At 67.0% G+C, this 23896-nt stretch overlaps 3 protein-coding genes across 4 annotated transcripts; 2 read left to right on the plus strand and 1 right to left on the minus strand.

Annotated features, from left to right (window-relative positions):
• The first annotated feature begins 112 nt into the window (after nucleotides 1-112).
• On the plus strand, nucleotides 113-7116 carry CDK9 (cyclin dependent kinase 9). Its single transcript, XM_048055416.2, has 7 exons — nucleotides 113-266; nucleotides 788-869; nucleotides 1342-1432; nucleotides 3257-3423; nucleotides 3596-3767; nucleotides 3839-3987; nucleotides 5170-7116. Exons 1-7 carry the CDS (start codon nucleotides 175-177, stop codon nucleotides 5533-5535), a joined length of 1119 nt encoding a protein of 372 aa, XP_047911373.1. The 5' UTR covers nucleotides 113-174; the 3' UTR covers nucleotides 5536-7116.
• Nucleotides 7117-7551: 435 nt separating this feature from the next.
• Nucleotides 7552-11887, plus strand: FPGS (folylpolyglutamate synthase). The gene is given in 16 exon segments (XM_066981034.1): nucleotides 7552-7774; nucleotides 8091-8230; nucleotides 8361-8420; nucleotides 8525-8589; nucleotides 8702-8816; nucleotides 8925-9002; nucleotides 9205-9266; nucleotides 9342-9444; nucleotides 9531-9608; nucleotides 9690-9837; nucleotides 9938-10042; nucleotides 10259-10409; nucleotides 10519-10594; nucleotides 10897-10963; nucleotides 11058-11248; nucleotides 11250-11887. Coding segments are annotated over 16 exon segments (1887 nt in total). The 5' UTR covers nucleotides 7552-7566; the 3' UTR covers nucleotides 11490-11887.
• A 540-nt stretch (nucleotides 11888-12427) lies between these two features.
• On the minus strand, nucleotides 12428-23135 carry ENG (endoglin). 2 transcript variants are annotated; one of them, XM_066981022.1, is made up of 15 exons: nucleotides 22979-23135; nucleotides 18830-18987; nucleotides 16569-16703; nucleotides 15835-15997; nucleotides 15453-15609; nucleotides 15192-15324; nucleotides 14770-14944; nucleotides 14548-14690; nucleotides 14281-14418; nucleotides 14111-14155; nucleotides 13924-14034; nucleotides 13599-13844; nucleotides 13295-13358; nucleotides 13093-13194; nucleotides 12428-12561 (listed from the first exon to the last, which is right to left on the minus strand). In XM_066981022.1, the coding sequence occupies exons 1-15, from the start codon at nucleotides 23040-23042 to the stop codon at nucleotides 12443-12445; spliced, it is 1953 nt and encodes a 650-aa protein (XP_066837123.1). In that variant the 5' UTR covers nucleotides 23043-23135; the 3' UTR covers nucleotides 12428-12442. The 2 variants fall into 2 exon arrangements, with proteins under 2 accessions (XP_066837123.1, XP_066837122.1); XM_066981021.1 differs by having other exon boundaries at nucleotides 13093-13221.
• Between the last annotated feature and the right edge of the window lie 761 nt (nucleotides 23136-23896).

Below are 23896 nucleotides of genomic sequence, written 5' to 3' on the forward strand. Positions count from 1 at the left end.
GCCTCCCAACCCCGGCGGGGCGACGCCTTCCCGGGGGTAACCCAGGCTAAAGGCGAGGGGGTGACAAGATGGCGGCGCGGGGGGGGCGGGGCGGACTACAACTCCCAGCGGGCAGCGCGGCGCGGCGGAAGCGGCGGGGAGGGGGCGCCGGACGGGGCCGTGGCGGCCGGCGGCATGGCCAAGCAGTACGACATGGTGGAGTGCCCCTTCTGCGACGAGGTCTCCAAGTACGAGAAGCTCGCCAAGATCGGGCAGGGCACCTTCGGGTGAGCGCCCGGGCCGCGGGGCCTCGGCTGGGGCCGGCCGGGGGGGCTGCGGCCTGGCCCGGCCCTGCCCCCTGCCCCCCCCTGCCCCTGCCCCTGCCCCCCCCCTGCCCCCTGCCCCTGCCCCCTGCCCCCCCCTGCCCCCCCCTGCCCCTGCCCCCTGCCCCCTGCCCCTGCCCCCTGCCCCTGCCCCTGCCCCTTCCCCTGCCTCTACCCCTGCCCCTGCCCCTACCCCTGCCCCCTGCCCCTGCCCCCTTCCCCTGCCCCTTCCCCTGCCCCCCCTGCCCCTTCCCCTGCCCCCCCTGCCCCTTCCCCTGCCCCTTCCCCTGCCCCTGCCCCTTCCCCTGCCCCTTCCCCTGCCCCTTCCCCTGCCCCTTCCCCTGCCCCTACCCCTACCCCTGCCCCTTCCCCTACCCCTACCCCTTTCCCTTGCCCCTTCCCCTACCCCTACCCCTTTCCCTTGCCCCTTCCCCTACCCCTACCCCTTTCCCTTGCCCCTCACAGCCTTCTCCCCCTTCTCCCAGGGAGGTTTTCAAAGCCAAGCACCGCCAGACGGGCAAGAAGGTAGCCCTGAAGAAGGTGCTGATGGAGAACGAGAAGGAGGGGGTGAGTGGCTGTGTTCGCCTGGCTGTGTTTGGGGAGGACGGGGCGGGAGGGCTGGGGGAGCAGAGCTGATCTTTGTGACGGCGGAGGGTGGCCTCGCTCCCTGCGTGTGTTCTTTGATAACGTTTACAGCTGGGACGTGCCAGGTCTTGAGTAACAGCGTAAGCGGGTAGCGGGGAGGACGCTCTGCGGGTCAGGAGGGGCTGTGCAGTGCCCCCTGACAAACAAGCAGGGTGTCAGCGTTGCTTAAACGCCTCCGCCTGGTGGCAGAATCGCTCTCGCTAATGGTACTGAATGAATTCCGACAGTCCCAGTGTTATGTTTTGAAGCTCTGATGGCACGTAAATAAGTTGGCCCAGTGCTGCTCCAGCAGCCCCCCTGCTGTGTTGTTGTGGTCACAGCTTTCCCTGTCCTCCAGGCAGCCGTGGGCTGGTGTCCTGCGCTCCTAACCCGCGCCCTCTGTTTCTCCTTTCAGTTCCCTATCACGGCTCTGCGAGAGATTAAAATCCTCCAGCTGCTCAAGCACGAGAACGTGGTGAACCTCATAGAAATCTGCAGGACCAAAGGTAGCTGCCGGGGGTCTCCCTTGCGCCGGCTGCTCGCCGAGGGGCTGTCGGTTTTCCTTCAGCCCCGGTTGGTGGCTGAGCAGAGCGGTGTGCCGCGGGTGGGAACAGGCCTTCCAGCTGGGCCCCGGGGTGACAGCACACCCGTTTTTGAAAGCTGTCTCTAAACGGGTTAGAACTCAGCCGCAGCTTGGCTGGATAAAGCCCTGGTCAGGGCATGCCTGTGCTGTCGCCGTGCGTGCTTGTCTGTGTGCTGCCTGAGAAGCTTTAAATAAACCTGTGCCGGAGAGCACCCGAAGCGGGGGGTTTTCCTCCTGGCACGGATTTTCGTGGCTGCGTGGTGTCGGGGCCATGCTGGGAGCTGTGCCTCAGCTGGAGGCGCGCTCAGGCTCTCGCCGGCTGCGTGGCACTCGGGCTCGGGGCTGGGTTAAACGCGCCGCAGCCCCGCGCGGAGCCCTTCGGTCGCAGCGTGCCGAGCTGCTTGCTGTTCCACCTCGTCGCCGCAGGCTGTCCCCGGCGGAGGCAGCGTGCCTGGTGTGCTTAATGCACCTGGCCTGGCTCAATTTCCAGGGAAATGGGTTTAAAACATTTCCTGCTTTTTATATATCATCCTCGTCTGTGGATTTTACCAGAAAAGCAGTTTTGGAGGTGACAGATGATGTTAAAGCCTGCCATGCTGTAGCCAGTCGCTTCATCTAAATAAAATGCAAGTGGCAGCTATCTGCTGCTGCTGTTTCCATAAAAACACCAGGTAGAAACTTCCGACCTAGGACCGGGGACCGGAATTTACTCTGCGGTGTCTATTGATTACCGCCAGTTTTTGGAACTAGCAGGTACAAGGAAAAACACCACCACCAAGTTAATTTTTAATTCCTTGTGTGATTAAAGCAGTTGTGATGACTGCATGTGTCTGGCATGCCGAAGGTAAATATTTTTGTGGACGTGTAAAATTGTTTGGTTTTTGTTTAAATTCCAGTTTCCTTCCAAATCCAGTTTGACCTCAGTTTCACGTGAAAAATAGGAATGTGGCACTTACTGTTCCCAGACTTTCACCTTTTGCCTTTTCACGTGGTGAGGACTGTGCCCGTGTCAGGGACTCGCACAGATCCGCAGGCATCCTCCCCGCCAGCGGGGAGAGCGCGGCGTTGGCTGCGAGGGCTGAGCTCAGCCCTCGTGTTCTGGTTGCTGATCAGCGGGTTTTGCTGCGTGCAGCTGATGGAAATCAGCCTTTCGTTTCAATGTTTTGCACGTGTGCTCTAGGAACGAGATTGAAATTGATTGCTTCATTTGAGGTTTCCTGCTATTGACTTTAAATTGCAATTGAAATTGGAGTTTTAAATCATATTGATCTAGATCAGTCTGTTTTCGTAGATACCGTTTGAGGTTGCAGAAAACCTCGCTTTCTAATGTTATTTTAGAAAGATTTTCTCTGTTCCTGTGTTTTTTTTTTTCTGGGGCTGTCTTTGCCTGTAATGCTGCTGTGGTGATCCTGCTCGGCTGGCAGCTGGCAGCGTGTGCACCTACAGGCCGTGGTTTGTAGGGAGGAAACTCCACAGCTGTTAGGCGCACAAATTAAGCTTTCAAAGACTTCTTGTGTCCTTTCCTTGCCTTTCCCGTGACATTTGCCGCTCGTCCCCTGTTCTTCTGTTGCTTTTTTTTGCTGTCTTAGTGCCTCTCTCCGAAGGACGTTGAAGCCTGCGGGGTCTCCGTTTCTCTGCGTGTGTGCCCTGAGGCTTTACGTAGTGAGCCAGGATGGCTGGAGGTCAGGGGGAGCTGTGATGGGACCGGGGATCCCTCTCTGACTGTCCCCGCTTGCCTCTCCTGCAGCCTCTCCGTACAACCGCTGCAAGGGCAGTATCTACCTGGTGTTTGACTTCTGCGAGCACGACCTGGCTGGCCTTCTCAGCAACGCCCACGTCAAGTTCACGCTCTCGGAGATCAAGAAGGTCATGCAGATGCTGCTGAACGGACTGTACTACATCCACAGGAACAAGGTAACGGGCCGGATCCGTGCTGAGCTCTGAGGCCCGCCTTGCTCTCCGCGACCTGCCGAGGGGTGGGTGTCTTAGCACAGGCTGGAGGGAAAGCCTTCCTTGCCCTTCGTCTCTGGAACCGGGGTGCCGAAGGAGGATTCCTCAGTGGCTTAATCTTTCTGTCCTCATGCAGATCTTGCATCGAGACATGAAAGCCGCCAACGTCCTGATCACTCGGGACGGAGTCCTGAAGCTCGCAGACTTCGGGCTGGCTCGAGCTTTCAGCCTGGCTAAGAACAGCCAGCCGAACCGCTACACCAACCGGGTGGTCACCCTGTGGTACCGGCCGCCAGAGCTGCTCCTAGGTAGGCGGTGGGCTCTGCCGGCTCCTCCTCCCTTCTCGTCCCCTGGTGACTAACGCCGCGCCTCTCTTCAGGGGAGCGGGACTACGGGCCCCCCATCGACCTCTGGGGCGGGGGCTGCATCATGGCCGAGATGTGGACCCGCAGCCCCATCATGCAGGGCAACACGGAGCAGCACCAGCTCACCCTCATTAGCCAGCTCTGCGGATCCATCACGCCGGAGGTGAGGGCCGGAGCGAGGGCAGGCCGTGGAGGGCAGGAGCTGCGATGTGGTGGCGTGCGCTGGGGCTGGGATCGAGTGCTCCTGATCCTCTCCCTGCCCTGCGCGCGGGTCGCTGCGTGTTCCCGGCATCAGCGTGCCTGCTGCTGGCGGGGAGGTTGGGGTGGTTGGGAGCCGAGTATCCTCTGACACTGAGCTTCCTTGCTGCTTCGTGTAAACTCGAGCTGCCTTGTTCAGCCTCCTAAACACATGAGGGCGGATGTGGCCTCTTCTGAGATGGGCGAGTGGTGTCCGTGTTTCTGAGCACAGAGGGGATGCTGGTTGCTCAGTGTGAAAGAACAGAACGTAACGTGTAGGAATCTATTCTGCGTTTGGGAGTTGCCTCTCAGATAAACGCCCTCTGTGTTTCTGGTTAAAGAGGTTTGTTTTATGCTGTGGGGTTTGTCTCGGGTGCTTTGCACTGGTCGCGCTGGAAAGCCTCTCTAATTCTGGCTGGTGATCTGCGGCATCAGCTCAGCCCTGCTGTGAGCGCTTAGCCCTTTCTCAGCTCCTTGCTTAAGGGCAGCTAGTCCTGCCCTCTTGTGGAAGATTGAGCCGAAAGGGATCTTGGCCAGGGCTGTCATCAAACAGGGTGTGATAGGAAGGCGGCTGTGCACGCAGCTGCAGAGACCGACGCTGCTGTTACGTACACTGGAGGTGCTTCCTTTTGTGCCGAAGTGCTTGTTGCTGCGGTCTGTCCCAGCCTGGGGCCGAGGTAAGTACAAGTGATTGCAGCAGGCTGTGGTTTCTAGGGATAAAAGGTGCCACGTACATCCAAGTTATTATTAGCGAGGAGTTTTGTCCGTTGACCTTTCTGGAGATTGTAGTTGGCCTTAGCTGGTTCTCCAGTACATTTTTTTTTTTTGGTGGGAGGACAGAAATCCTGTGGCATCCCCAGGAGTGCTGTGCTGTGTGCCGTTCCCACACCAGGAGGATTCTGTCCTGACTTGTCCATGTGTCTGTAGGCTTTGGTGTGCTCTTTAGTGTCTCCGTGCTGTGGGAACAAGGCCTGCTGGCTTGGAGCTTATAAAATAGCACTGTTCTCTCAGCGTACCTCACGCCAGTTTGCCTGAGGGCATTAGCTTCAGTGGCTTCTGCTCTCTGTAACTATCTCCTCCCAACCCTCCCCTTCCTGATCCCTCCCAGGTCTGGCCGAATGTGGATAAATACGAGCTGTTTGAGAAGCTGGATCTCCCCAAGGGCCAGAAGCGCAAGGTGAAGGATCGCCTCAAAGCCTACGTCAAGGACCCCTACGCGCTCGACCTCATCGACAAGCTGCTGGTGCTGGATCCCGCCCAACGCATCGACAGCGACGATGCGCTGAACCACGACTTCTTCTGGTCAGACCCCATGCCCTCGGACCTCAAAAACATGCTGTCCACCCACAACCAGTCCATGTTCGAGTACCTGGCCCCGCCGCGCAGGCGGGGTGGGCACATGCCCCAGCAGCCGGCGAACCAGGGCAGGAACCCCACAGCCACCAACCAGACCGAATTTGACAGGGTGTTTTGAGCGGGGTCCCGGCCGGGCTGCTCAGGGAGGTGCAGTGAGCAGGGACGTGCTGGCGGGGTCTCTCTCTCTCTCTCTCCCTCTCTCTCTCTTTCTCTCTGGGCAGGGACTTCCTTCAAGGTGAAGTGCCTGGTGGCTTTAACCGAGCTCTGCTGTCCCCTCTCCTTGCACAGGAGCTCTGCCACTAAGGAGCTGCGGTGTGCAAGCTGTCTGGTTGTGTGTGTATGTGTGTGTGTGTGTGTGCGTGCGTGTGTGTAAGTGGGGAGGTGACGTCTGTGAGCCTGGGGTTGTTTCCCTGCAGCTTTGGCACACAGCCCGTGTCTCCCTGGAGCAATCTGTATTGGTTAGGTTAATCTCGTGGATCAATTGTTAGGGACCTGGTGACGGAGAAGGTGGCTGTGTCAGTGCTGGGGCTTGCTGAGGCTCTCAGCAAGCAGTCCAGTGAGCAGCAGGACTGGGAGCAGCTGCCCTGGACCAGACTGGGCCCCACTGGTAGCTGTGTCTGACTCTCAGTTGGTCTTAGCTCCTACACAGCATGTCCTCTGAACGCTCAGATGCTGATGTAGGATGAGGCAGGTGCCTCTGAGTAATTTGGATGTGTCTTGGGGAAGGCATAGTCATACTGCCTAGAGTGACTAACTCTCGCTAGAGTTTTGGGCTACAGCCTAGAAAGGGCCTTAGTGGGCCAACCAGAGGGGTGGCTGACACAGCTGGTTGCTCCATACAGCCAGGTTTTATGGTGGGAATCATGGGTCTCTGTCACAGTGCTCGGCGTCCGTGCTTTCTTGGTTCCAAGCTGCAATTAGGATTCTTGTGGGACACGCCTAGCCAGCTGCCTGCTTTTCGCTTAGCACTAACCACGGTGAGAATTCGGATTGGGAAGGGAGCTGGGGGTGCTGCCCTCAGGCGGGCTGGCTCCTGGGGGTGCTTGGAGGCAGCCCCCTGTCCCGCTGCTTGCAGAGCTTTCGGCACGGCACGGCTGCGTTGGAGGAGCCGGGGCCACTCTTACAAACCCTCATGCATCCACTCCTCTGTCCTGGAGCTCTGTGGGTGAGTGTGGAGCAGGACCACCGCCGTCCCCAGGCGCAAAGATGAGGCACACGGTGCCGGTGTGCGTGCGCCTTGCTCTGCTGGAGTTCTTGGGCCTGGCTGGCGTGGAGCAGGTGCTCCTTCACAGCCTGCTCAGCACCTCGTCTTCCGCGGCTGTCAGCTGCACATGGCCGTCTTCTCCCGAGCCACATGGATCCCAAGACTTTCAAGCACGTAACGTGTACAAAACGCAGTGGGTGATAACCTTTGGCATTCGATAGGTTGTCCGTTAACTAGACCAGTGGCAAAAGCCACGTCCGTGGCGTATTAGCTCGAGGCGGAGGAGGTGGGGAGCGCACCCCTTTCAGAGCAGCCGCTGAGGATGATAAAGGACGCCTATAAGGTAAATTTCTCTTGGTGTGGGGGGCTCCAAAATCGTGTCTGGTCGCGAGGGGACTCGTTCCTTGGGGGGAAAAAAAAAAATAATGAAGTTGGTCGCGAGCAATAAGCCAGATTACTTCTGCCACTTGTGAATAAACGTGATCTTGTTCCGAACCACCTTTCCCCCCCCCCGTGTGTGGGCCTGCTTCTTACGCCTGAACTTCGAAGGCACCCAGGGCCGCCTTGGATGCGGTGCGCCGGGCGGGCAGGGGCAGGGCGGCGGGGCGCGGCGTGCCCTGACAGGGCTGCTGCCGGGGGCTGGAGCCGAGCCGTGCCCGGTGCGGTAACGCGGCTAGCGGGGACGGAGCATCCTCGGGGGGGAGGCAGCGGGGCCGCTCTGCTGCTTTTTTCGCCCTGCCGAGATTCCGTGAGGCCGGGGGGGGGCTTCCAGGGCTGCGTGCTCGGAGCCCCCCGCCGTGCGGCCGGGCAGCGGGCGAGCCCTGAGCGGCGGCTCCGCGCTCCCCGCGGCGCCTCGGCCCGCCGTGAGGGGAGCCCCTGCCCCTCTCCAACATGGCGGCCCCCCCCCCAGCTTTGGGACGTGGCGGCGCTTTGCCCTTAATAAAGATGGCGGCGGCGGCGGCGCGAGGGGGGATCGTGGCGGGGGGGCGGGGCCGCGGCGGGGCGGGCGGCGTGAGGGGAGCGGCGCGATGGTGGCGCGGGGGCTGCGCGCGCTGCGGGCCGGGGCCGCGGCGGCGGCGGCGGGGGGGGGGGGGGGCGCGGCGGGAGGGGGCTCAGCACGCGCCCCGCGCGCGCCCCCGCCGCCGATTACCAGGTACCGGTACCGGGGGGGGCACACCGGGACACGGCACCGGAGCCGCGCTGTGGGACCGGAGGGGGGGGGGTTGGTGGACCTCTCCCCGGTACCGGGGGGGGTGCACCGGGACCCCCCCCCCCCCCCCGCCGCACCGCGGGGGGCGTTTGGATGCCGCGCGCGGGGCTCGGCCCCCCCCCGGGGGGGTGTGAGGGGGGGGGAGCGAGGAGCGGGGCTGCCCCGGGCTCAGCCCGCCCCCCCCGGGGATAAGAGGCCGGGGGCCGTGCGGAGGGGGCCGGGGGCGGCAGCACCGGGGCGGCGGCGATGGGCGCCTCAGCGGCGGGCTCGTTCCAGGACGCCATCCGCACGCTGAACACGCTGCAGACCAACGCCAGCTACCTGGAGCAGGTCCGGCGGGAGCGCGGGGACCCCCGGGCGCAGCTGGAGGCCATGAGGGGCTTCCTGGAGAGGAGCGGGCTGCAGGTGAGACGGTGCCGCCCCCCCCCCCCCGGTGTGTCACCACCACCCCCCCCCGGCGTCACCCGCTGTCCCTGCGGTCCTTGTCCCCGGCCCAGGGCGGCCGCAGGGGTCCCACGGGGTGGCTGACCTGCAGGTGGAGGACCTGGACGGGCTGAACATCATCCACGTCACCGGGACGAAGGGCAAGGTGAGCGGGGAGGGGTGGGGGGCGCGGGGGGACACGGATGGGGACGGGGACGGGGATGGGGATGAGGACAGGGACACCCAGGGCTGACGCTGCCCCATCCCCAGGGCTCAGCATGCGCCTTCACCGAGCGCATCCTCCGCGGCTACGGGCTGAAGACCGGCTTCTACAGGTGGGCAGGAGCGGCCGGGGGGCGTGGGGGGGGAAGGGGGGCACGGGGACACCGTTCGGGCCATGCCTGAGGGTGTCCCTCCCCCCCTGTTTTTATGGTGTCCCCCCCCCAGCTCCCCGCACCTGGTGCAGGTGCGCGAGCGGATCCGCATCAACGGGCAGCCGCTCAGCAAGGAGCTCTTCAGCAAGTACTTCTGGCTGGTCTACAACCGCCTGGAGGAGACCAAGGTGGGGGCTTCTCGGGGTTCACTGGGGGATGTGGGGGGCTCCTGGGGGGCTCACCGGGGACCGGGGAGCCCCCCGGGGCCGTCCCCTAACGCCCGCCCTGCCCGGCAGGACCCGGCGCAGGCCAGCATGCCGGCGTATTTCCGCTTCCTCACCATCATGGCCTTCCACGTCTTCCTGCAGGAGAAGGTAGGCGATGGCGCGGTGCTCCCGCAGACAGCGGGTCCCGGGGGGGTGTGGGGGACGGGGGCTGACCCCCGGCGGGGCCGTGATGGCCGTGCCAAGCCCACGGTGCCGTCGGGTGTGCGGGTGGCACGGTCCCATCACCCGCTGGGTCCCAAATCCACGGGGACGCTTGCCGCTGATGGCTCCGCGTCCCCTCGGTCCCCAGGTGGACCTGGCGGTGCTGGAGGTGGGCATCGGCGGCGCCTACGACTGCACCAACATCATCAGGTAGGTGGGCACCGGGACCGTCCCCGCGCTGTCCCCGCGCCGCCTCCCGCCCGCTGCTGAGCCCCGTGTCCCCAGGACGCCCGTGGTGTGCGGCGTCTCCTCGCTGGGCATCGACCACACCAGCATCCTGGGGGACACCATGGAGAAGATCGCCTGGCAGAAGGGGGGCATTTTTAAGGTAGGGACGAGACTCCGTGTCCCCCTGGGGGCTGCTTTGGGGCCGTGCTCGGTGGAGGTCCCTGACGGTGTGCGTCCCTCCTGCAGCCCGGCGTGCCGGCGTTCACCGTGCCGCAGCCCGAGCGGCCGCTGGAGGTGCTGCGGGAGCGAGCCCGGGAGCGCGGGGTGAGCTCGGGGATGGGTTTGTGGGGTGAGCAGGGGGGCTCTGTGCGGCGGGGGGGGGGGCTCAGCCTCCTGTCCCCGCAGTGCCCGCTCTACGTCTGCCCGGAGCTGGACGCCTTCGAGGCCGGGAGCCGGGCGCTGGAGCTGGGGCTGGCGGGCGGCCACCAGCGCTCCAACGCCGCGCTGGCACTGCAGCTCTCGCGGACGTGGCTGCAGCGACGGGGCTACGAGGGTAAGCCAGGAAAAGGGGGGGGGGGGGGGACAGAAGGGATGGAAAATGGGGCGGGGGGGTGGCATCGCTCACAAAGCGCTGTCGGGGCGCCCGTCCCCAGCAGGTACCGGGGTGCTGCAGGATGCGCTGCCCGTCGCAGAGCCGTTGGCGCAGCGATCAGTGCCGCTGGCGCCCGTGTTTCATCCCAGCGATGCCATGATCCAAGGTGCAGTACGGGTACAAGGGGGGGGGGCCGTGCTTGCACCCCCCCCCCCCCAGTGCCACTGGCGTGTTTGCAGCGGGTTGGGGACATCCCGCGTGTCCTTGGCACGGCCGCGGGGTGATGCTCTGCCACCACCGTACCCCTGCTTGTGCGGGTCCCGGTGCTGGGTTGGGGGGGGGTCCAGCTGTGCCCTGTGTCCCCGTGTCCCCCCCCCCCCAGGCCTGCGGGACACGGAGTGGCTGGGCCGCACGCAGGTGCTGCCCCACGGCCCCGTGACGTGGTACATCGACGGGGCGCACACCACCAGCAGCGTCCAGGCCTGCGTCCGCTGGTTCCACCAGGCTGCCCTCAACGAGGACAAGCCCCAGGAGTAAGGAGGGGACACGGGGGGGGAGGGGGGGGGGCACAAACACGTGGTGGCTGTGCCGGGGTCCCCGCGGGGATATAGGGCAGCGCCCACCCCCCCGTTGTCCCCACAGCGGCTCCGAGGTGCGCGTGCTGCTCTTCAACGCCACGGGGGACCGGGACACGGCCGCGCTGCTGAAGCTGCTGCTGGTGAGGTTTTGGGGTGCCTGCGGGGGGGGGGAGCGGGTGCTGGCAGGGCGCTGAGCGCCCCCCCGTGCCCCTGGGACCTGCTTTGCCATGGGTGCAGGAGCCACGAGGTGGAGCTGCTGTCCGTGTGTCCGTCCTGCCGTCCCCCAGCTCCGTGTCCCCCCTCCCGGGGGTCTCGCAGCCTGGGGGACCCATGCAAAACCCCCCCAGAGCCCCGCTGGGCTGGGGCTGGTCCCAGTGGCACTGCCGTGGCGGGTGGGGGTCCCGGTGCCCCCCCAGCACGCTGAGCACCCCTCTCCCCGCAGCCCTGCCACTTCGACTACGCCGTCTTCTGCCCCAACTTCACGGAGGTGTCGGTGACCGGCAGCGCTGGTGAGTGCCGGGGGGGCTGCGGGAGCTCCCGGTGCGCCCCCCCCCCCCCCATCCTTTCCATCCCTGACCCCCCTGTGTCCCCCACCCACCCCAGACCAACAAAACTTCAACGTGACCCTGGAGAACGCCCTCACCCGCTGCCTGGAGAACCAGAAGACGTGGACGCGGCTGATGGAGGAGAAGGGGGGCCAGGACCCCTGGCTGCCGCCCCCCCTGGAGGTGGGGGGGCTGCTGAAGCCGGACCCCCTGCGGGGAGCCCTGCTGCTGGTGCCCCCGGCCGAGCGGCCCGCTCAACTCCACCTCCCTCGTCTTCCCCTGCCTCTCGCACGCCCTGCAGTGGATCGCCCAGGGCCGGGACCCCCACCTCCCCGCGCCCCCCGCCAAGGGGGGGGCGCACCCCCAGCCCGTGGCCACCAGCGGGGCCGTGCTGCTGCAGGAGGCGGCCGCCGTCCGCGTCCTCGTCACCGGCAGCCTGCACCTGGTGGGGGGGGTCCTCAAGCTGCTGGACCCCGCGCTGTCCCAGTAGCGGGGGTTTGGGGCTCCGCACCTTTTACTTGAAGCCTGGGGGGGGGCGCACGGGACCCCCCCTGCCACCGGTGCCCCCCTAACAGGGGCTCAACCCCCCCCCCCCCGCCCCGGCCCTTCTCACCCCAGTGCCTTTTGTCTGTGCCAGCCCCGGGGGGGTGGCAGTGGCCGTGGCCACGCTGGCTGTCCCCACGAGGTGGGGGGGACACTCCTGGCCCCCCTTGGTGTGTGTGTGTGTGTGTAGGGGGGGGCGAGATGGACTCGGGGTGCCCTGTGGGGTCCCTGCACCCCCCGGGGGAGGTTTGGGGGTGCCCCGGGTGTGACTCTGAGGCTCCTCGTTGTTGCGACTAATTTAACGTAGGATAAGTTTTTATTATTATTAAAAGTTTGTAACTTTGACCTGGAGCTGGCTGGGGGGGGGGGGGGGGGGGCGGGGGGGGCGGGCTGCTCTCTGCGCATCGCCCCACGTACGGGGGCAGCTGCGCGGTGCCGCCCGGCCCCGCAGCCCCCCCACCCCAATAAACCTCTCGCTGCTCCCAGCCCTGCCCGGTGCCTTCGTGGGACGGGGACACGGGGGGGGGGCAGTGACCCCATCGGGGCTGTGCTGGGCCCCCCCCCCATTGCTCGGGGTGCGTTCACACCGCGTTATGGGGGGTATATGGGGGCCGCGGTGTCCCCACGCAGGATGGAGAGCACCGGGGCGCATCCCGGGGGCACCCGCGCTTTGCCCCCAGCACCCCCGTCTGCTGGGGACCCCCGGGGGGGTTGCACAGGGCCCCCACCTCCCTCCGCAGGCTGCCTGGGGGGGGGCCAAAGCATTCACTGAATGAGTAAGGGCGGCCCCGGGGACGGCGAGGGGCCGCGGCCCCCTCCGGGCTCGGCCTGAGATTTGGGGCAGAAAAAGGTTTTAAGGGGGCTGGGGCGGAGGCGGCGGCGAGGGGGGGCCCGGGGGGGTCAGGCCATGCTGCTGGTGGAGCAGGGGGTGCTCTGGGTGCTGCCGATGCTGTGGTTGGTGCTGCTGCTCTCCGAGGCCGGCGCCGTGGTGGAGACCGGCTGCAGTTTGGAGATGGGACCTGCATTACGCCGGCGGTCCGGGGTTGGGGGGGGGGGGAAATTGGAAGGGGGTAGGATAGGAAGGGGGGGGGGGGGGGGGGGGGGAAGAAAAACATGAAGGGACAAAAAACAAGAGTCGGCGCCAGCACGGCCGGCCGGGGATGGCTCATCCTGGACCTGACCTTTCCAGGCCGATAAGCGCGTCCAGGCCCTGGCGCGGGGCTCGCGCTCCCCGGCCAACGCGGCCCCCGCGCCCCCTCCCCGGCCCCCCCCCCCCCCCCCCCCCCCCCCCGGCCCCGATAAGGCGTGGGATGGAGATGGGCTTCGCGGGGGACCCCGGGGACCGCGGCCGCGCCGGGCCGGCTCCTTCTCACGCAGAGCCTTGGCCAGAAGGGATGCGTGGCCGATAGCAGCAGGACCCTCGCCCGGGGACGTGCGGGAGGATTGGGACGGGGGGAAGAGGACGGGCTTCCCGGCAATGGGACGTGTGTAGGGCCCCCCCTCACCGCCCCCACTCTCACCTCCCCCCCCCGGTGCACAGCGGTACTCACGGGTGTGCGAGTAGATGTACCAGAGCCCGGCGGTGAGGAGCGCCCCGATGAGGAAGGCTCCGAAGGTGATGCCCAGCACGGCGGCCAGCCCCAGCCCTCGGTCTGCGGCGGGGGGACACACACACGAGGCTGTCAGCACGGTGACGCCGTCCCAAAGCCTCTGCACGGCCCCCCCCAACCCTGCCCCGTGCCCCAAACTCACTGTTGGGCGGCCGCCAGACGTCCTTCACTGTCACCTCCAAAACCTTCTCGAAGATGGTGTTGTTCTGCGCACGGGGAGGGCTGGGGTGAGCACGGGGACAGCGCTGTCCCACCGCCACCGCCCCAGTGCCACCCTCCCATGGGGACAGGGCTGGGTTCCCCCACACCCAGCGGCTCTGGGGACCTGGGGTGCTGTCCCCAGCTTGGTGACGGAGACCGGTGGCTGGGGACCCACCGAAACGGGGACAGGCACGGCGCCAGCTTGGGGACATGCGTGGGGACCCCGCGACAGGGCTGTCACTGACCTGCAGCCCGGCCTTGCACTTGAGGGTGGCGGAGAAGGGGACGTGGCCGCCCTCGGGGACGGCATAGGTGAAGCGGAATCGCCAAACCTTCCTGGCCCTGCTGCCGGGGGGCTCCTCCAGCACGGCCACGCTGGAGCTCTGCGCCTTGTTGGCCTGCACCAGCAGCAGCGGCTCCGTCCCCGGTGCCACCAGCCAGCACTCCTTGAGCTGCAGGTCGGCCGGGTAGTCGTCCCAGCGCATGGACGCCTGTGGGGGGGGGGACGGGGTCACCGTGAGGGATGCCGCCCTGTGGCACAGTCCCCGCGGTGCCCGGGCGCTGCGGTACCTGCACGAAAGCCTCCTTGTTGACCTCCAGCTCCGTCTGCGGCGCCTCGAAGGCGGCGGTGGGGAAGAGGCGCAGGAAGAGCTCCCGTGGGATCTGGCACTGGAAGGCCACCTAGGGACAAGGACAGCGTTGGCCACCCCACGGCACCCAGCGAGCCGGTGACACCGGTACCGGTGCTGGCACTTACCCGCACGCTCCTGAGCGCCGAGCCCTTGGACAGGCTGAGGATGAGCTGCGAGGAGGGGAGGAAGGCTCGGTCAGCCTGGCCCTTGAGCTGTCCCCATGAGCATCCCTGCCGATGGGCTCCCTCGTCCCTGATGGGATGGGGACACCTCCCCGGCCGGTGCCGCCGCTCACCTCGTTCTTGGCGTTGCCCTGGCTCTCCAGCGAGGTGCCGCAGTGGCTGAGCGGGGTGCGCAGCATGAAGTGCGTCGCGTTCTTCTCCGCCTGGCAGCTGATGTCCCGCAGGGTGATGTTCACCACGTCTTTGATGGGCTGAGAGAAAAACACCAGCCGTAACCAAAGCTCCCTCCGGCGTGCTCGGCCAACCCCCCCCCCCCTCCAGCACCCCGACACCCGGAGCAGGATGGGACCCCCCCAAAGGCACGCAGGCGGTGCCCTCACCTCCAGGTGGGACCTGGCAATGATGATCTCCATGGTGTCATCCGTGCACTTCCAGGGCTGGAGCATTAAGAGCAGCACGTGGGGCAGCGTGTCCGAGGTGGGCGCCGGCGGCGTGGGCGTCGCGGGCGGCTTCCTCAGCACCTCTGCGGGGAGAGGACGCGGGGAGCTGAGCGGGGACACCCCAACAAAACCCTGAGCCCAGGAGGGGCGCCGGGGACCCACCGTGCTCCTGGATCTCCAGGGTGATGCGGGGGCTGATGGGGATGGTGGAGTAGGAGGCGATGATGCTGTAGTTCTTCTCGAAGGCTTTGGCGACCAGGCCCTGCTCCGTGTCGGGCAGCAGCTCCCCGCTGAAGAGGTGCGTGAGGAAGGACGTGATCTTGTAGGTGCCAGAGACCTGTGGGGGTGGCACAGGGGGGGCTTAGCGGGGCCGGGGGCGTCTGGCTGTGAGCAGCCACCGCGGTCGGGGCCACACCGAGGTGGGGACGGGCTCTGGGGGATCACGGCACAGCGAGGGGGCTGCCGCGTCCCTGTGCTGGTGTCCCCAGGGCGATGTCCCCTCCTGCCAGCCCCATCGCCACGTGGGCTCTTTGCCACCCCCTTCCCAGGGCCAGCGAGGGGACGATGGTGGGGGGCGGCCGTACCAGGAACTGGATGTGGCAGCCGTTAAGCGAGAGGAACCAGGTGAGGTTGGCCCGGCTCTGGAGGATGAGGATCTGGTTGCTCACCACCCTCTCGGGACAGCTCAGGGACAGGTTCACCTCGGTGACGGGCGAGCTGCAAGAGCACGAGACCCCCTCCAGCCTCAGCCCCCACTCTGCCAGGTCCGGGGCCTCCAAGAGACCCCCGACCCCTTCCCCAGGTTCTCCAAGCTGTGCCCCCCCCAGGGGGGACACGCACGGTACCTGTGCTCGGGCTGCAGCCGGATGATATGGGCAGCCCTGGAGCCGTGGGCACTGCCGCTGGCGCAGCCCCTCATCCCGTGGAAAAACACCTCGGCGTCGAGGTGCGGCGCGGCGTTGAAGCGCTCCTGGGGGATGCAGTCCGGGGGGCTGCGGGCATCTGCAGGGGGGGTGCAGGCAGTGCTGGGGGGGTCACCGAAACCAAACCGCGCTCGGCAGGCACGGAGAGGGTGCCCAGGGGAACTGCTGCCCGCAGCATCGCCCCGTGAACCCAGCGCGTTCCCAGCACGGGGAGCAGGGAGAGCACTGCGGCTCCTTCCTCCCCCCCTGGTGCCACCCGGTGTCCCCCCCCCCCTCCCCCCGCCAGCCCCCGTCCCCGACGCACCTTCGCCCAGGCGGAGGTGGATCGCGCGCGGGTCCCGCAGCTCGCTGTAGGACGTGATGCCCCCGTAGGTGCCCCGCGCCCAGTCCAGCAGCTGCCCCTTGCTGGCGGCCGCCGGCAGCTCCCTGTGCGGCACCGTGGTGCTCCCCGGGCTCAGGGTGGCGTCCTGAGGGCAAGAGGCAGCCTGAGCCGGGGCAGGACGCATGGACACATCCCTCCCCGGCTCCAGCCGCAGCCAGGAAAATATCCCCCTAGCACGGAGGCCGCTGGTTTGAAGCTGGTTTGGCTGGGCATCTCCAGAGGCCTGACTGCATCACGGCTTGGGGTCACACCGTGGGGATCTGGGGGAGCGGCGCGGCCGGCCGGCGGCACGCGGGGAGCTCGGCCCACTTTATTATTAGCCGCAAAACAAAGCCGGAGGTTTATTTTCCTAACAAAGCTCCCGGCCCCGGCTCAGCTCGCTGGAGCCAAACCCCATCGCTGACCTTCCTCCCGGCAGCCGGAGGAAACGGGAGCTTTTTCAAGCCCCGTGCGTCATTCCCCGCCCAGCCTGCCCCGCGCTCAGATCCGCCGCCGGGGCCAGGCGTCCCCTCGGCTGCGGGTGCCGCAAGCATCGTCCCTGGGGAGAGGGGACCGGCGTCCCCTGTGGGCACCCCAAGCACCCCAGGGATGTCCCCAGCCCTGCTGTACCCCCCCCCGAATTGCTCCCAGGGCTCCGGTGGGGCCGGGGCACTCACGGTGAGGACGAGCAGGTCCGGGCACAGGGAGGTGATGGAGGCCAAGCACCGGGAGCACTGCAGGACCAGCACCGCTGGCCGGGCGCAGCCGCTGGCTGGCGGCGTGACGGACACCTTGAGCACGACGGCTGGGACCTGGGGGAGCAAGGAGAGTGTCAGCGCCGCGGCACGGCTGGGACGGAGCCCCCTCCCATGTCCCCAGTGATGGGACAGCAGGCAGGGACGTCGGGATGGCCCCGAACACAGGAGGCTGTGGGGCTGGGAATTTTGGCCTTGGGGCAGGTGGGGGATGCAGGGATGCCACCTGGGTGTTGACCCACACCACAGTGCGACAAAACCCTCCAGCTGCCCCCAAATGAGGGACCAGGGTGTCCTCACACTAGGGACAGAGCATCCCCACGCTGGGACCAGGGCACCCGCCATGGGTGTCAGAGCACGGGGGACTGGGCGGCGGGCTGTCACCCTGTGGGGACTGGGGCATCCCACACTGGGAACTGGAAATCCCCAAAGAGCAGCCCACGACATCCCACACCGGGACTGGAGCATCCCCACACCTGGGCCATCCCCACACCGGAGCTGGGCCATCCCCAACCCCATGCACCAGCGCATCCCCACCCCCGGGTACCAGGACCCCCCCCATGGCTATCCCGGCCCCATCCTGACACCGCGGAGCCGCTCCAGTCCCGGGGCAGTCGCAGGGCTCGGCTCAGCCGGAAACCCGCGTCAGGAAGCCGGGGAGCCAGGCGCTAAGTTTGGAAACCACTGCCTGGCTCAGCGCTCACAGCGCGGCGGCGGGCACGGCGAGCCGCCCGGGGCTGCGTGGGCACCGAGGCACGGCACAACCACCGGCGCCGGCCTCTTTCCTGGCACCGTAGGGCCGAGGGCACCGCCTGGCCTGGCCGTGGCCCCGTGGCAAGCTCGGCCGCGTGGGTGGCCGGGGACCCCGGGTGGCCCCGCGGCGGCGGGAGGAGCCGGCGCTGGTTTTCCTGCCGCGTGTTTTGCGGCGCTCCATTGTTTGGTGCCCGCCGAGCGGAGGGAGGCTCGGTTTGCGTCTAGCCCTCTGCGGCCTTTTTTTAGGTTTTTCTTCTTGGTGTTATTTTTTTTTTTTTTTTTCTTCATAGGGATCTGCTTATAGAAAACGGCTTCCAGTAATTCTTCTGCGAGCGGAGCCGGGTCCCTGCCCGGCTCCCCCCGCGCGCCCAGGGCTCGGTGCCGGCGAGCCGAGTGCCGCAGCCGTGACATCAGCGCGTGTCCCCCGCCGCCTCCGGTGACAAAGCCGGGGCACCCCCGGCCCTGACGCTCAGCCACAGGCGCCTGCCTGCGTCAGGGCCAGGTTTCCCGTCAGGGCATGCGGGGTGAGGCCGTGCTGGGGTGCCGCGGGCGTGGGGCACTGCAGAAGCTGCCCCCAAAGCGCCTCCCCCTGCGCCTCCCCTGCCCAGCACCCCGAAAAGCAGAACTGGGAGAGCTGGGAGGCGGCGGGGGGAACGCGGTGCTGGGCTGCTGGGGCCGGGCCAACATCTGGTGCTGCGCTTGCCCGGGGCCCTGAGAGCTCGAGGGAAGCCCAGCCTGAGCCCTACAGCGGGGTTTTCCCCCCGAGCTGCCCCCTCCTGCCCTGCCCACGCTCTCAGGACCTCACCAGGCGGGGACGCAGCCCCGGCCTCGCTGCCCCGCTGTGCTCATCGTCACCCCAAAGCCACCCGGAGCGCCCAGGGAGCGGTTATCGCCCCGAGGCAGGCTGCAAAACACTGGTGGCCACGTTTCCGCTGCAAGTGATGTGAGTGCCTCGGGCCTCCCTGCATCCCTCCCTCCCTCCCTCCTCAGCACTGTCCCCATGGGTGCTGGGGCTCTGCCCCGCTCCTGCTCCCCGCAGGGCCACCTCCCCGAGGGACGTGCGGGTTGTGGGGACGCCCAGCGCGGGGACAGTCCCTGCGGTGCCAGAAAAGCGTCAGAAACGTGGCCTTTAAAGGGTTTAAACTTCCCCTCTGGGGACAGAGAAAAACTGCAGCTTCAGCTCAGAGGGGAAGCGCAGCCGTGCGGGGAAATTGCGCTGTGGAAAAGGTTAATCTGGTTTCTCTCGCCGCTCCTGATTTAGAGGAAATGCTTTCGACAGCTCCATGCTGACCGCAGTGTGCCGGGGGCGAGGGGGCTGCATTTACCCGGGAGGGGGATGGAAAAGGATGGGGGGGGCCAGGGCATGGAAAACCCCAACCTGAGCACCCCGACGGTGCCCGGGGCTGACGCGCGGGGTCCCGCTGGCTCACCTTGGACCACTGGACGCCGAGGACGTGGACTTCATTGGCGCTGTGCAGGGAGCTGCTGCTGACGCAGCCCCACGGCACCGTGCCCGTGCTGTAGGACAGGGTGACGGGGGGCTCCGCCGCCACCGGCCGCAGGTCGCAGCCCTCGGCGGGCACGGGGTCTGGGTGGAAGACAAGAGACATGGGTCAACGCCACGCGGCATGGGGACAGGGGACAGGCCGTGGGGGGCCTGCACCACGACGCCAGCCCCAGTGCTGGCTCTGCTCGGGGCCTGCCCGGAGCAGCGATCCCATAATGGCCCTCGGATCCGGTCTGGAAAAACCCGCTGTCCCCGCGCGGCACCGCCGCGTGCCAGAGCTCCCGCGTGGCTTCCCCTACAAGCGGGCGGCGGAGGCGGCCCCCCCGCATCCCTCCCCCCCCCCCCGGTGCTGACGGAAACTGGGAAGCCCAGGTGTGGAAATGGCACCGAGCTCGGCCCCGCCGGCCGCCGAGGTGCGAGGCAGGGGGGCGGCGGTGACACCGAGAACCCCACATGGGGCTGGCGAGCGAGCAGGGCCCCGCAGCTGCCAAGGGAAATCCTGACTGCAAAGAAAGGCGTTTGAAGCCCTGATTCTGCCTTGCTCGGAGGCTGCCGCGGCCATTTCCCCTGCCCTGGGCAGTGCTGCCGCAGTCCTGCTGTCCCTGAGTCGTCCCCTGCACCCGTGGGTGGCACGGCAGGGTGGGTGCCTGCCTTGCGGGGCGCTTTGCACCGGGGCGTCCCTGCGGGGCTGGGGGCACCGCGCTTGCTTTGGACGTGGCCACCGAGCGCTGTCCCTTCCCTGGGGGCTCTCTGGCAGCTCCGGCCACCGAGCTGGGAGGTGACCGGGCCCTGCGCCAGCACCGGGGCACCCGGCGTCCCCATGGGGACGGGGACAGGGCGGCGCGAGGCCGCGGGCACCGAGGCTGCGACGGGCGGCAGCCTGGCAAGGGCCACCCGCGCCGTCCCTGGGCTACGTCGGGGTGGCGAGGCCGCGGCGGCGGGGTCACGGCGCAGGCCCCGCGGTGACGCTGCCACGGGCCCACCTATTGTCCGGCGCTTCCTCCCCCCGGCGCGGCGGCCGCAGCATCGGGAGGAAGATAAACAGCCGCTTATCTGGGCGCCGCAGCCCGCGGCCCTCTTCCCTCTGCTGCTGCCCCGGCGGCACCGGGCATGGCCCCCGGCCCCTGGCATCTCGGGGCAGGGGACGGGCAGCTCGTCACCTCTCCGGTGACATTGCGCGGGGTGACATCCCGCAGGGGGAGGGGACCTGGCTGGCTTCTCCCCGGCGTGGGGCAGGGATGCTGCGGAGGGGACGCGGGGCAGCGGTGCCAGCCGGGCACCGTCCCCGTCCCCGTCCCCGTCCCGGGGGAAGGCAGCAGCGGTCTCCAGCATTATGTCAGGATCAGATAACGGCGCTCAGCTGGGCCCAGCCTGCGCCCGCGGGGTCAATCAGATAAGGGCGCATTTATTTTTGTACTCCAGGAAATAAAAAAAATAAAAAAAAATGAAAAAAATAAAAGGAAAGAAAGAAAGAAAATCCACTTTATGTTTTTCCAGCCTCCCACCCGCCCTCGGCCTCGCCGCAGCGCAGACGGAGCGGGGAGCGGGGACGGAGCTGCCGCGTCTCCCCGGCGCGTGGATGTCTGGGGGGGGGGGAAATTCCTGTTTTGTTGCGAGCGGATCAAAGGCCCCGGGTGCAGAACAAAGCCCAGGGGTGCCGGGGGTGCCGGGGGGGGGGGGGGGGCACGGGGCCAGGGCAGGCGCCGGGGCCGGCTCCAGCGGGGCAGGATCTCCCGGGCAGCACCACTCCGGCCTCCCCCCCGCGCTGCCTCGGCACTCGTGCAATGAGCTGGCAGGGCTCGGCGGGGATGGAGCTGGCGCTGCAGGGCTGGGGGCTGTCACCCCCTGGCCACCCCCGGCTGTTGTGCCTCGTGGAGGTGACAGCGGGGCTTGGGGAAGGGGCAGATACGCCCGCACCACCCGGCACCGGGTTTTCTGGGTGCAGCGCTGGGGGAGATGCTGTCCCACGTCCCATGTCAGCCTGTCCCACGTCAGCCTGTCCCCAGGTGGATGAAGGTGACACGCTCTGTGTCCCCTCTACACGTGGTTTCTGCCCCCCAGCAGGGAGCAGCCTCACCCGGGCTGGGAAGGGAAGAGCCAGCAGAGCGCTCCCCACTGCGACAGCAGCCCCAGTCCCTGCTGGTGCTGTCAGAGGGGGCACATGGGGGCTTAAAGCCCCCAGCCCTGGAAGCCCCCCCGTGTCTGCATGGCCCCATGGTGCTGTGCCTGCCAGGGACACCCTAGCCCCAAGGGTCTGCACCAGACAGGGCAGGGTCCATATGGCACAGCTACAGGGGACGGGGATGGCACAGCCGTACGGGGTGGGGACGTATGGCACAGCTACACGTGTTCGGGACGGTGTGGCACGGCCACATGGGACATGGGCTATATGGAAGAGCTACGCAGGACAGGGACCTCAGAGGCACAGTCACATATAGCAGGGACTGTATAGCTCAGATTTATAGGACAGGGACTGCATTGCACAGTTCCTTAGGACAGAGATCATAGGGCACAGCTAGACAGGGTAGGGACCATATAGCAGGTAGGTGGGAGAGGGGCTGCAACACATAGCTGTGTGGGACCGGACAGCGTAACAGCTATATAGGATGAGGACCATACAGCACAGCTAGAAGGCACAGGGACACCCAGCGAAGTAGGATGGGGGACCATACAGCACAGCTATATAGCACAGCCACATCAGTGCAGGGCTGTATGGCACAGCCACATGGGAGGGGGAGCGTATGGCACAAGTACAGAGGACACGGCTGTATGGCACAGCTACGTGCGACAGAGACTAAACTGTACAGCTACATAGGATGGGGGATATCAGGCACAGCTATGCAGGATAGGAATTATATGGCACACGTACGTAGGACAGGGCCTGTACGGCACGGCTACACAGGATGTAGACCATATGGCACAGCTGTGCAATGGGGGCTGTACCACACGGCTACACAGGACACAGACCTTATTGTACATCTACTTAGGATGGTGACCATACACACAGCTACATAAGACACAGACCTTATTACACATCTATTTAGGATGATGACCGTACCACACAGCTCCATAGGACACAGACCTTGTTGCACATCTATTTAGGATGGCGACCGTACGGCACAGCCACACGACAAGGGCTGTATGGCACAGCTACAGGGGGCACAGACCTACAGCACAGCTAGATAGGATGGAGCCCGTATGACAGCTATAGGACAGGGACCATATGGCACAGCTACGTCGGATGGGGACTGTACAGCACAGCCCCCTGGGGCACGGCCCCAGCCCCTTGGGACGGGGCCTGTAGGGCATGGCCACGGGCAGCACCGGGGGGTGACAGCGGGCAGGGCGCAGGCACCCGGCCCGGCAGTGGGGACCCCCAGCAGCCCCCATGGGACCGACCCGTGCGGGACGTGCTGAACCCACTGACCCTGCGTTGCCGCTGCCCTCACGCTTCCCTGTCCCTGTGCACCCTGTCCCCGTGTCCCCAGCTCCCTGCCCGCCTGCGGGTGTCCCCATGCCCGCGCCCCCCCAAAATCCTCCCCGCGAAGTCACAGCGCCTGCGGTCACGGGGCGAGGACTGCGGGGCCGACAACTAAGGTGGTGAAAAAGTGCCTGGCCCTATTGCCACAGACACTGGGGGGGGGGGTTGTTTTTTTTTTTTTCCTCGTTCCCCAGCCCCCCCGGGTCGGTGCCCCCCGTTGAGGGGGTCCCGCTGCCTGCCCCTTCCCGGGGAAAGGGCGCTTGGACGCCCCTGGGACCCTGGTGACGCAGCCTGGATTTGGGGCTGGCGGAGGGGGGGGGGGGGAGGCGATATCCGAGCCGGGACCCAGCCGTATCAGCCCCCACCCCCCCAGCCCACCCCAGCAGGTCACCCCTCGCCCCCCACCCCCCTTCCCCCTCCTCTCCCCCCGTTCCCCTCCGAGTTACCGGCGGCTCCTCCGCGCTCCCCCCCGCGCCTGTTTCCCGTGCGCCGAGCCCGGTGCCGCCGTCGGGGAGCCCCGAGCCCGAAGCCCCCAACTCTCAGCGGTCCCCGGTGCCCCCCCGACGGGCCCCCCCACCCCTCCCCACTCACCGGGGCGGGCGAGCAGCGGCAGCAGCAGCGGCAGCAGCAGCGGGGGGGGGCTCCGCAGGCACATCCCGGCCGCCGCCGCTGCCCGCAGCCGAGAGCGCAGTGAGCGGGCGCGGCGGCGGCAGGAAACCGACTCCCTTCGAGGAGGAGGAGGAGGAGGAGGAGGAGGAGGAGGAGGAACAGGGTCGGCGCCCGGAGGAAATGCCGCTCCGCAGCCCTGGAGCCGCGCCGGCCGGAGAGGGGGGAGTTTGGGGATGGGGGGGGGGTGTCCGGGCGCGCCGTGCCTCAGTTTCCCCGCAGGGCACGGGCACCGTCGCGGGGGCGCCCTGGAGGCAGCCCGGGTGCTGGGGGGGTGGGGGGGGGGCGGAGGGGAAAGAGGGTCCCCCCCACCCTGGGGTGGCAACGGTGAGAAGGAGGGGGGTGGCTGTAGTGTCTGCACTGAGGATGGGCAGGGGACAGGGTGCCAAGGGTGCCAAGGCAGGGGTCGGGGTGCAAGGCAGGGTGCGCCCCCCCTCCCTAAATAGCTCCTCCCCAAAGTTTAGGGTACACACGGCAGCACAGCCCGCCCCGTGCAGTGGGGACGGGGGGGGCTCTGCCCCCCGTACTGAAGGCAGGAGCTGCCCCACTGCGATGGGGACAGGGACAGCCCCGTGGTGTCGCGGCGTGGGCAGGGTGCCCCATGGCACGGAGCGCCCCAGGGCTCTGGACGCCGGCTCTGGGGCTGCTGGCGGATGGGGGGACACCACGGCACCGCTGCCTGCCCCGTCTGCATGCGTGGCCTGGCCACAGCTGGGGACTGCTGGGGTGTCCCCAGTGTTGGGATGTCCCCGCTGGGCGGGCAGGTTTGGGGTTTGCCCCCCCCCCCCCCCCCAGGACAGACCTGTCCTGGGTCCCAGCAAAGCGACACCGAGGCAGGAGCCG

The sequence above is a fragment of the Anser cygnoides genome, chromosome 20, assembly GCF_040182565.1.
Source record: "Anser cygnoides isolate HZ-2024a breed goose chromosome 20, Taihu_goose_T2T_genome, whole genome shotgun sequence".
NCBI lineage: Eukaryota > Metazoa > Chordata > Aves > Anseriformes > Anatidae > Anser > Anser cygnoides.